Below are 12,034 nucleotides of genomic sequence, written 5' to 3'. Positions count from 1 at the left end.
ATCCATGAATTTCTAAATGTACTGTTTTACAAAAAACGTGGATTTGTCTGAACCCTGAACATGTTTACATGTTTGTCTTTTGGTCCACTTTATATGTTCAGAAGTTCAGGCCCAGAAAACTCTGCTGTTTCTGAACAAAATTGATAAAAAAAAATAATAATAATAATATGTACCTGCATAAGTACTGCATTGCTCTTTTGGCTCTGTCTATCATGACAAGGGTTCACTGTATAGCAGCGGTTTCCGCCCTTGACCGGCCTTGCACAATGTCCCTATTTAAATGAAATTCTATTCTATTCTATTTTCACACTATTTTGTACTGTAGATGAAAACTTAATATTTTGCAATCTTACGCTGCAAAACATTGTCTTTGAACTGTCAATTCTGCCACAAAGTTTGGCACAAAATGGTAAGCAATGAACCCATCCTTTTATAACCAGTCTTGACAGCCTCACTTGTTTGCCAGTTAACCTGATATTTGTGGAGCCTGCCAGATCAATGTTATTTGTATAAATAACCTTTTAAGTCTAACAAACTCACACATCATTTTTTTTTTTTGAAGGTTTACTAACTTCAGTGGAAACAGAGTTTCTATACCAGATATGGATTTTTGTTTATTTCCCAATGGCGGGAAATAAGGAGTTGGTATTTGTAAGTTATACAATCTGACTCAGAGCCCAGGTTTATTACAAACATTCCTTCCACATGGAAAAAAGGACTCAACACCAGGAAGGTGCTTTTTTGTTTTATTAATTATTCTGTTGCCTATTATCAAATCTGGGGTTTTTTTCAGTCATGAAAATGTGTTCAGACTGTTATCGATGCAGGGTTAAACCCATTTCAGCTCTTTTAAGGTGTACCAGATTGTGAGGACCAGTCAAAGGTCCTCAAAGTGTCCTATGAGTGCATGTTTCCCTGGACAAATATGCTTGTCTGGTCACTGTCACTAATGTGTTGGATGTTATCTTTACACTCGGCCACAGAGGTAAATGTGTAACATGTTTAGTTGGAGGCACAAAAGTCATTTGGATGTCTGTGTGTTTGCATAATGTATCTGTTTGGTTTCATGCAGCTGCTGCTGCACAGACACTAAAGGTCCTCTGGCGTCAACTGTTAGTGTTGGACAATATTTAATTTTCCATTCATTTGTTTTTTTTAGTGTGTGTTTGTAGATTGACTCAGATTGAAAATGTGGTTTAGAGGCCACTTGTTGCTCATAAATTCATGTAATTTTATTAGTACAAATATGTTTAGTCTTATTGAAATGGCCCACATTATTTTGTATATTGTTATATTACTGGAATATTAGTCTGGTGAGTTGCATTACATTCAGTGACTATTATCATGTATTCCAAAGCTACATTTGCAGCCCTGCTATCTAGTTCACAAACCTCACCTCTGTCTCTTTGTCCACCATGTTTGTTTGGAAGCTGTGTAAACCAAAGGACATGGAGTACACAGTGTGTTGGACCTTTGCCTGTACTGACAAGACCTCTGCAGTCCCTGAAAAACACCACTCTCATCCAAAGGACACAACATTTTCACAGCAATATTGCTGAGATTAGAAAAGTGAGTCCACAGTGGATGCAAAAATGAGGACACTGTGGCCATTTTGGCCATTATTATCTTGAGCAATAACATTTGTTTTCATGTACAGTACATTCAGTAATGTACCAATGCCAACACAGTGTAGCCTCCATTTGTTCTGCATGAGCAGCAGCCACTTGTTCAGTATTATCATTTTATTAATGGATAGCTCCCTTGAGTGGTGCTATCCACTGCTCTGCTTTTTCTTGCTTCATCCAAATGATCTCATGATTCTATCACATGCTCAAATTTACAACTGACACTATTATGAAACAAATATGCCCAAGCCTCAGATCTTGTTGTATTGTCTAAAAATGTAAGTAAAAAATTTGACAGAAAATAAAGATGAACTAATTATGCTTAATTACAATCAACTGGTCGTATGAATTGTTGGTTTTTATTACCTCAGCTAGAGTCTTTTATATTTATATCAGGACTTGAATGAAGGCACTCCTGCCTTTGCAGCAAGAAGACCCAGGTTCATGACCTAGTGGTCGGAAACAAGGGCCTTTCTGCATAGAGTTTGCATGTTCTCCCTGTGGGTTCTCTGGTTTCCTCCCACAGTACAAAAACATGCAGATATGAGGATTAGGCAAATTGAACACTCTAAATTGAAGGTCGGTGTGAGTGGATTGTTGGCACCAGCCACTGTGACCCTCGTGTGGAGGATAAAGCTGTAGAAGTTGGATAATCCAACAGACATGGGAGGAAAGGGTGAGGTGAAGCATACACAGCTGCCTTTGATGCACCTTTGATTATTTGGAGTACTTGGGCTGCTTCAACTGCATGCATGGTATATTGTCTTGTGTAATCTTTCTCCATCTTTAGGCGTGTGGTACATCTGTCACATTTCTACCACACTGCATACACGGGTGCCCTTATACTAAGTCACCTAACACATTTGAAGACTGTCAAGTGAAGTGTTGGACAGTTATGTGATTAACAGGTGGACAGATAGACAGGCAGAGGTGGCATCACACTACTTTCATCTATTAAGATGTCAAAAAAAAGAGGTTCACAGACCAGTGGGTTGCACTCCTTTCATGATGTCATTACATCAAAGGAATTAAAGACTGCCTTTGATGACTTTGACCACAGACCGACAGACAGAGGGACAATTCTTCTTTTTAATCACAGTTTAAAGTTATTTTTTTATCAGTTTGAAGTTTGCTTGTTTTTATCACAGTTATTCTCATCCCCAGTCCATCCTTTTCTCATCCTTCATCCCAGTTCAAAGTTCTCCATCCAACTGCATCCCCTCCCACTTCACCTGCTGATCCTTACTGTACACTGCATAAACAACAAGATCTATGATGAATGAAAGTGTGTCCATTAACTGTTGTAAATCAAAGGAGGAAAGTGTCATTCAAGTAAATGACACAAGTAATATGGAGTTGGAAGGAGGGTGCAAGCATGTATCTAACCATACAGTAAAGCTTGTTATGACGTTAATCAACGTTTTTGTTTTTTTTAAACAAGTTGAATACAGGTAGTAAACTATACCTTCAGTTTTTAAACACGGGCACCGTTTGAGTATCACGCTTGTATTTCATGTGTTGTAGGTAAATATTGACAGTGGAGGGCGCTGTTGTAAATCATAAAAAGTAAGTGTACAGTCGAGTGTGACGTGCAGAGCCATTGTTACTCCTGTTCCCTCTGTGCGTCGACACATTAGAACCAGAAACATTGTAAACGGTTATGTATATATATATATATATATATATATATATATATATATATATATATATATATATATATATATATATGAGTATGCTGTCTGTGTTGGTGGTTTATTCTCCTGCGTAAAGAAAACTGTCCTGTCTCTTTAAAGGTGCCTCATCGTCGCGTCCTCGGAGCATGTGCAGTAGAGGAGACGAGCAGCCTGTGTTAAAAAAAAAACAACAACAATCATTACAACAGCAGCAGCAGCAGGGCCAGGGAATAGATATGGTTCCGTGAAGCTTCGCACGTCTGGCCCTCTTCACAGTCGCTAACCCCGTCCACCTGCTGCTCTTTCCACCGGGCTTTTATACTTCCATGGTGTCGAGCCCATGAACCTGGCCAGTCAGAGCGGGGACGCTGGCGGTAGCCAGCTCCTCTTCGCCAACTTTAACCAGGATAACACGTAAGGCAGGGCCGGGGAGAGAGAGAGGGTCTGCCGATCCGATGGCCTGTGTTTTCAAGCTAACTAACGGTAGCTAGCTCAGTCGGGACTTGTATCGGCGTCTCGCTGGCTGACAGACGCGATGTCAGAAAAAGCCAGGACGTGGTTTGTCACACGAGAAGAAGCTACAAAAACACACCGACGCTAGTTAACGAACAGAATAATCACAAATGTGTTAACCATTCATAAACATGTATAGCCTTCTAGCTAACGAGATGATGTGTGGTGCGAGGCTAACTTTAGCTGCTACACACATGTAGGTTAGGTGTCATGTAACTTGTCCGCTGAGAACAGTGAAAATGTGTCATGGTTGAAATATTAATTGTATATGGAGTGATGTGAAGTTTTAATGCAAGTTTAGTTTAAAAACCAGGCGGTAACACACTGTGCTGCTGAAGTAGCAGTTGACCATTTCAGTGGTGTCTGTGTGTACACGTTTTTTGTTTGACACTGACTTCAGTAACACACAGTTATTTATTTACCTTTTACACGGTGCGGTTTTTAAGATGTATCGGCGATTAAGCAAGCCGTTTTCTCATCTGATAACTAGTCTTCTACTGTAATTATCTTAAAACTCTTTGTCAAAGTGACATTTTTCCTATCCACAATTGTCAGTTTACATATCCACAACAACAACTTTATCTTTCTCTGGTCAAATGATGTCACTTTTTCCATTGATGTCAACGGGTTGAGTCATTACATATCTGCAAATAAATAATGACTAATCACAATTCCAGGTTAAGATGTCGACAATTTAACTCCGTCTAGTAATAATAATAATTACAGTTGAAGATGTATACATTTACTCATGCTCTCATTGTCTACCGCTTTATCCCCCACATGAGGGTCTTGGGGTACACCCTTGACAGTTTGTGTACATTTCCACGTCAAGTTTCCGAACTTTGTGAAACTTGACATACAGAGACAAACAACTATTCGCTCTCACATTCTCTGAATCTGCATGTTTTTGGACTGTGAAAGGAAACGGGAGAACCCACACTTACATTTGGAGAACATGCAAACTCCACACAGAAAGGGCCTTGGTCAAACCAGGATTCAAACCTATGACCTTTCTGCGAGGCAACAATGCTTGCCACTACTCTGCCGTGTGACCCATATGTGTATATAATTATTACAGTTTAAAATACAATATATATCCAATACGGTACAATAGTTTTAGCTGAGTCATGTTGTGGGCTGTTTATTAGAATTGTGTTTTATAAAATATCTTAAAAATGTTAGCAGCTTCATGGTTTAAAGAGGTCTAGAGCGGCTTTATCCAACTGATATCAGTATCAGCAGATACTCAAGTTTGTGTTATCGGTATCCTTAAAACCCCTCTGGTCTGCAATAATGGCAGTATCTTGTTTGTCTGCGTGATATCTCAGTGATGTTATACTTAATCAATGCCATTGGTGTCCATTTCTTTCGTGTTTACAGGTCCTTGGCTGTTGGCACCAAGTCAGGATACAAGTTTTTCTCCCTGTCTTCAGTGGACAAGTTAGAGCAGATATATGAATGTAGTAAGTAAAAGTGCATAAAATCCAGAAATACTAACCTACTCTAATAACATAGTTGCATCACTACTTCATGATGTTATTGCTTAGTTGTGCTTTTTGTAAGTTATTGTGCTTAATGAATGCTGTGCTGAGAGAACACAATCACTGTACCATTAGTGGATTGCTCTTATTTGAAATATTAATGACATTTGTTAGCCTCTTCCTCTTCTTATTATTAGCTTCATGTACAGTAATGTAGCGTCCTTAATTTATCATCACTGGTAAGTTTGCCTGTACTTTTTGTCTATCCTGTAGGACTTGACTAATCTTTTTTTTATTTGAGTTTCATTCATTCACTGAACACTCTAAATTAATTTTTTGATGAAAAAGAATAGCAGTGAAATAGCAAACTTCATTAATTATTGAAGAAATCACCCCAAACATGTTTATTTGGGATGTGATACGTAAAAAACAAACAAATTTCCCCTCTGCTGAGCAGCCAACTTACTATAATATAGCTGTATAATACGTTGCGTTTGAAAGAGTTGCAACAATAACCTTTCATTAGGTGAATTTTGAATTTATGATATAGTACAATAAAGTACAGATGTACTACATTTTGCCACAGTGTGTACTATTATTTGTAATGTTAAATGCTGTTATGCAAGTTAATTATTAGTATTTAAGTAAAGCAAAAGTAGAAACTTTGGCAACATCTCTGCTCTCAGAGGAACACATCGCTTCTCCTCATCTCCATGAACTAGCTTTAAAGACCAGATTTTAAAAGGTGACTACTGAGATGGTCACCGAAAGGCAACTAATAAAAGATGAAAGGATGCCACGCAGCTGTGAAGTGATTTCTTTTCCTACGTGTGTGTCCGCAGCAGACACAGAGGATGTGTGTATTGTGGAGCGTCTGTTCTCCAGCAGCCTGGTGGCCATCGTCAGTCTGAAGGCTCCCAGGAAGCTCAAAGTCTGTCACTTCAAGAAGGGAACAGAGATTTGCAACTACTCCTATTCCAACACCATACTGGCTGTAAAGCTCAACAGACAGGTGGGAGGAAAAAGTATTTTTACTGCAGTCTTCAAACAGCTTATGAACAGATGTTAACAACTGTTGAAGATCTGTGCAACTAAATGCCCCAACAGGCTGTTGTGTTGTTGATGTTAATTTATTGCGATTCCCCTGCAGAGGCTCATAGTGTGTCTGGAGGAGTCGCTGTACATTCACAACATCCGAGACATGAAAGTGTTGCACACTATCAGAGAAACTCCCCCCAATCCCTCAGGTGAGTCCGATCAATAGCAGTTGTTATCTCAAAATGTATCCATTCATCCATCCACCCCTTCAATGGATGTGGCTAGAGCTGGAGTTAATCTCAAGTCACACTGAGCAAGAATCAAGGAAACCCTAGAGAGATCTTGGGGGATAGTATTATATTGTGTTCTCATACCATACCCAAGGTTGCTACTGTTTTGCTAGTGCTGTCTCAGTTATCATAATTATAATGTTGTCAAGTTCAGGTTAATGTGGTTGTGCTGTGACGGTCTATTTTATCTAACAGTTTCTGTTTGTGTACATATTTCTCCAGGATTGTGTGCCCTTTCCATCAGCAATGATAACTGTTACCTGGCTTACCCAGGCAGTGCCACAATAGGAGAAGTACAGGTGTTTGACACTGTCAACCTGGTAGGTGAACACAAGCATTGCAAAGCCCCTCTGTCTCTGACTGTTTCTGTCTTTAATATAATATTATTAAACGCTTGTTTATCATGAGTCTGCTGTCTGAGCTGTCAGTCAGAGCTAATCACTGTTATGTAATATGTCTTCCTGAAGTAGCACTTGTCTAAAGTTGTGTGTTTATCTGTGTTTCAGCGAGCAGCGAACATGATTCCAGCCCACGACAGCCCGTTAGCAGCTCTGGCTTTCGATGCCAGTGGAACCAAACTAGCCACAGCCTCAGAGAAGGTACAACAGTCACTGCACAGTTAACAGTTACCTGTGGGTATTATCTGGCGATTTGCATCCAGGTGTTTGTCATTCACATAATACAGTAAGCTGAGATGTGTTGACAACAGCAGGCGAATCTCAAACATGGGGGAGTGGGCACACATTCACTCACTTCGGTGTTTCTCCTGCTGTGTTCTTACATGAGCTCACTTGGACATTAAAGATGTTATATGAAACATTTCTGTATTACAATGTCTAAAAATGACAACACTGATTTATTTTGTTTCTGATGCCCTTTACGTCCATATTTCTGTTCAAGGTTATTATTTTCTCTGCTGTAACTTCTGGGGCAAACGCCATATGAAACATTAGCATGAGGAAGGAAATATGTGATTCTACTAGTTAGCAAATATGTCGCCTTTTGTTTTGATTGCTAAAGCCAGAGTGTCAGAAATCCCATACTGTGCATTTAAGTGGAGTTTATACCTCTATAGGAGAATCTCCTGAGGGTGTGGCCTATATGTGTGTGACTTAGGTTTTCCGTCTGGGTAAATGCAGTTCCTTGTTTCTGCCTCTTTTTTTCAGTGTTGTCGTCCTTTGTGTAACTTGGTCCTTTTACTTCCTCTTAGGGCACAGTCATTCGTGTCTTCTCGATCCCAGAGGGACAGAAGCTCTTTGAGTTTCGGCGAGGAGTCAAGAGGTAGAACATAATTTGATAACGGACTTACTACAGTCGCACAGAAATACTGTTTGATTGTGTATCCGTTAATTTCCACATTGTGGGATTAATAAAGGACTCACTTATCACCTGCTCTGATGTGCTTCAATGTCTTCTCAGGTGTGTCAGCATTTGCTCCCTGGCTTTCAGTATGGAAGGCCTATACCTGTCGGCCTCCAGCAACACAGAGACGGTCCATATCTTCAAGTTAGAAACACAGAAGGAGAAGTATGTGTACGTATTTTTCCATTTGTGTCATTTTGTCGTATATCTTATGGTGGACTCGGCTTGATTCACCCAACTTTATACCTTTGCTTGTTAAACTGAAAATCACAGGCCTCTCACATTATCACGGTCTGTGTTTGTGTGTAGGCCTGCGGAGGAGCCCACTACTTGGGGAGGGTACCTGGGTAAGGTCCTGATGGCGTCTACCACGTACCTGCCTTCCCAGGTCACAGAGATGTTCACCCAGGGACGGGCTTTCGCCACTGTTCGTCTGCCCTTCTGCGGACACAAGAACATCTGCGCCTTAGCTGTGTGAGTGCCAGTCTGGTGCCTGGGCCACATGTGGTCGTACACACTTGTGTTCATTTTAAAGATGTTTGTGTGAAGCCCAGTAGCTCACCTTTCTTCAAAGCCTTTAGATGCCTCACAATTATGGAGTATATTCTGTATTTTATGTTCATTGTCAAATGAGTTCACAGCCTCCCAGCTCTTCTGTGTTTCTAAGTATACATCCTTTAGATCTTGTGTCACTCTGTGACTGACAGACTAACATTTTTGCCATTTGCTTGCCAAAATTAAAACCCAAAATGAGTGGAGTGCCTTTTGAAGTCTGTTGTCTTTTCTTTTTTTCCTGATGTGAGTTAACTGTGATTATTTGTTTGAAATCAGGATTCAGAAGATTCCGAGGTTGTTGGTTGCAGCGGCTGATGGTTACCTGTACCTGTACAACCTGGATCCACAAGAGGGAGGGGAATGTACTCTCATGAAGCAGCACAGGTAACACACACATGCAAACACACACTCGGCGGTTGTCCAGTGGTTCCAGAGTGACTAGACGTTGGTTTGCAGAGACTCACAAACTGATAACAGCCAAGTTCAGGCCTGTCGTTAAGTTAATGAGTTACAGCATGTTTTTTATAGTAACCCGTTATAGTAATGAAAGCAAAAGCTGAAAATGAAAGGAAGCTGCAACTTCCTGAGTGTCCTCTGCATTGCTAATAATGTCGATGATCTGCTCTAATTATTGCACCTTTACACCCTCTCCCCACCCACAAACTTTGACCGCTCTGTTCAAATCACCAACTGAAGCTGTGCTTGCTCTTGACCTCAGGTTAGATGGCAGTACTGAAGCACCCAATGAGATCCTTGAGCAAGGGTCACATGATCGCCCACTTGTGGCCCAAACATACAGTGCTGCTGTCACTAAAGGCAAGTCACATATTAATAAATGAATTTCCTTACAGTTTACTAATATTCCTTTGGAGAATAATGTAATGCATATATAATGTATGTTTTATCGACTCTATATTTTTGAATTTATTTAAAGTTCCAGAGAATTACAAGTTATCAGTAAGTTAAGAATTGTAATGCATTAAGGGGCCATTTTTGTGTCACATCTTAAATTGCATGAAAAACAAGAAGCCAGACGTATTCTTAAACAAGAACTTGTGACGTTACCCTCCTGTTCTGTCCGTCGTTACTAAGCAACCAAAACCTGGGAGCTGCGGATAAGACGCTGCAGAGTCATTCTCTGTTGTGCACACATCTGGACATAAAAAAAAGTGACTTGCGACAAATCTTCCGACTTTAAGTCAAAAACCCAAATCATTTCCAAGAAGAAAAATGCCCAATTCTGCCACACGACTGAGATCCATCGAACTGTAGTTACTGTGGGCGGAGAGTCCGACACACACGGACTACAACGAGCTGTGGATGTTCAGTGCAGCTGACTGTGTGTGGAACGATCACTGATCTGTTTTGTTTATTCAAGTAAAAATAGGTTTCGTTTTCTCCTCTCTTTATTTTACAATTCAGTACTTTTTTTCCACCCCCGTGTGGGAACTCTCTAAAGACAGGACGTGTTCTAGTGATATCTAGCATCTTTTCAAGCTGACTATAGTTACTTTGCATTGACAGTAGTAGTAGTAGAAAATGTCAAACAATCTCCAAACACAAGACAATGAATGACAACGCAAGAGAGAGCTGGGAATATGATGTAATCATTTTCCTAAAGTAGCGTGTTCTCTGTCTCCATGGTTACGTTTTGAGATGTTCCCACTCTGGGAGGCGTTTTCAAAAAATACTGTTTCAGGTCCTTCTGAAATGCCGTCTCTGACAAAAATAGTGAAAAGCCCCTACATGTCAGTGTAGTGAGGTCACACTGGTTTCAGGCAGTTGTGACATTTGGCACAGAATAGATGTCATAAGCAAAGAGTTTTTTTGTTTATTTCAACAACTGACCTTTGACTTGTGGTCTCCTAGGTTACTGTGAAGAGCAAGGTGCCGTGGGAGGGGCGGGCCTAGACGACGACCTCAATGAGTTGCGCTTAGAGGAAGAGAACGAGCAACCGCCACTCATCCTTGAAACTGACTGACTTTTCGCATGGCCGCACCCACCAATCAGAGGGCTCCTCTGGTGCTGCTATAAACATGTGACACAAGGGGGGCGGGGGAACAAAGCCGAGGGAGAGCGAGTGTTTTTAAACACTCGAAGCGTTCAAGAGCCTGTCTGTTGGTCCGTCTGTGCGTTCATCTGTTAAAATCCATGTTTACCTTTTTCTCCCGTCCTTCCTCAACTGCTCCAAACCCCAGCTCTGCCTGTGCAGGCCGAACTGAAGCTTTGCATGTACACGTGCCAACTGCTAAATCATGATCCAATGTGAAAACGAGTGTCTGTGTGTGCGTGTATTGGATATTTGATCAAAAATAATGTAGCTGTGTCTCCACGTTAGACACACACGGATACAAGCACTGTGTAAAACAAAAGTGATTGTGTAAGTGCCTCTCTGCCCCACTATCATAGTTCTTTCTGTCTTGGGGGGGGGGGATCTCTTTGAATTGGCTTAATAAAAACCTTTTTTCAGTTGCTGGATCTTAATCAAAGGTGTGTACTATCTTTTCTTACCTCTAAAGCGTGGTATGCTTTGTTCTATTTTAGTAAAACAATCTTGGCGATTCACATGGTTGTGGCTCCTAAATGGTGGTCCCAGGTCGTTAATGTAAGGGGCTCAAAGCCAGCTGTTGTGAAGTCTTGCGATTAAAGATAGAATGTGAAAATTTGTGTCGGAAATGTAGGATGTAGGATGACCATCGCATGGCGCGTGTGTGTTGCGTGTGTGTGCGCACGCTGCTACAACCTACTACATATTATCTATGTAATAACTTGCTTCGTAGCCTGCGCCCCAGTAGGTGTCATCGTTGCTGAAATCACACAGAATGTAAAGTCTACTCTCTCACACATACAGTGACGCACTGTGCCACACTGAGACCAGTTTGTCATTGGTCAATTTTACCCTCAATGTTGATTTTGAAGCTTTTGGCATTAAGGCAGAGGTGTGTGAGAGAGTGTGTGTGTGTGTGTGTGTTTGTGTGCTCATGCTGAGACCTCATTTGTTTGTGTTTGCTGGGCATGCACCTGACCCCGCTCACGTTCACCTGAACAGAGGCTCCATGAACCCTCCATCCCCTGCCCTCCTCAGGCCTGCAGTCATTGGTTTGATTTCAAAATCTGGTATTAATGATCTTTTTTCTTCTTTTTTTTTAATCTACTTAACCAAACATAACCAATGATGTGTCATGTGTATAACAAATGTGCATGGTGGTGTTTATGTGCTACTGTGTCCCATACATCAGATATTTGGGTGGTGGTGAGTTAAAGTCAGTCAGCAGATCAGGAGGCGATGCACCTCCAGCGACGCTCTCCTCTCACTCCTCGCCCTGCAGTATCTATACTCTGTACATAACTAGATGTGGCGAGATATCACTGCATCGTATTGTCAGGTTCTGACGTTGAAGTCTCTGGGATAGTTGGGTGATAGAGAGCCATTGACTAAACTGTGGGTAACAGTTGGATTGATGGGAGAGCTCAGACTAAGACTCATCAGCTCGTC

General features: G+C 41.0%; 1 protein-coding gene across 2 annotated transcripts; it reads left to right on the top strand.

Moving 5' to 3' along the window:
* The first annotated feature begins 3,478 nt into the window (after positions 1 to 3,478).
* On the top strand, positions 3,479 to 10,730 carry wipi2 (WD repeat domain, phosphoinositide interacting 2). Of its 2 annotated transcripts, none has more exons than XM_044014854.1 (12): positions 3,479 to 3,712; positions 5,192 to 5,274; positions 6,135 to 6,304; positions 6,443 to 6,539; positions 6,843 to 6,940; positions 7,127 to 7,219; positions 7,831 to 7,901; positions 8,040 to 8,147; positions 8,292 to 8,456; positions 8,814 to 8,921; positions 9,256 to 9,353; positions 10,407 to 10,730. In XM_044014854.1, exons 1-12 carry the CDS (start codon positions 3,639 to 3,641, stop codon positions 10,517 to 10,519), a joined length of 1,278 nt encoding a protein of 425 aa, XP_043870789.1. In that variant the 5' UTR covers positions 3,479 to 3,638; the 3' UTR covers positions 10,520 to 10,730. The 2 variants fall into 2 exon arrangements, with proteins under 2 accessions (XP_043870789.1, XP_043870788.1); XM_044014853.1 differs by having other exon boundaries at positions 8,040 to 8,153.
* Positions 10,731 to 12,034: the final 1,304 nt, after the last annotated feature.

This window comes from Solea senegalensis, unplaced genomic scaffold, assembly GCF_019176455.1.
Source record: "Solea senegalensis isolate Sse05_10M unplaced genomic scaffold, IFAPA_SoseM_1 scf7180000012513, whole genome shotgun sequence".
NCBI classification, from domain to species: domain Eukaryota; kingdom Metazoa; phylum Chordata; class Actinopteri; order Pleuronectiformes; family Soleidae; genus Solea; species Solea senegalensis.
This window is presented reverse-complemented; position numbering and strand designations above follow the sequence as displayed.

Bases quoted from the DNA above. Each gene is read 5' to 3' on its own strand.
- wipi2 (XM_044014853.1), top strand. From the start codon at position 3,639: ATGAACCTGGCCAGTCAGAGCGGGGACGCTGGCGGTAGCCAGCTCCTC. The intron at 6,305-6,442 runs GTGGGAGGAAAA...ATTCCCCTGCAG, and splicing joins CTGTAAAGCTCAACAGACAG to AGGCTCATAGTGTGTCTGGA. The intron at 8,922-9,255 runs GTAACACACACA...TCTTGACCTCAG, and splicing joins ACTCTCATGAAGCAGCACAG to GTTAGATGGCAGTACTGAAG.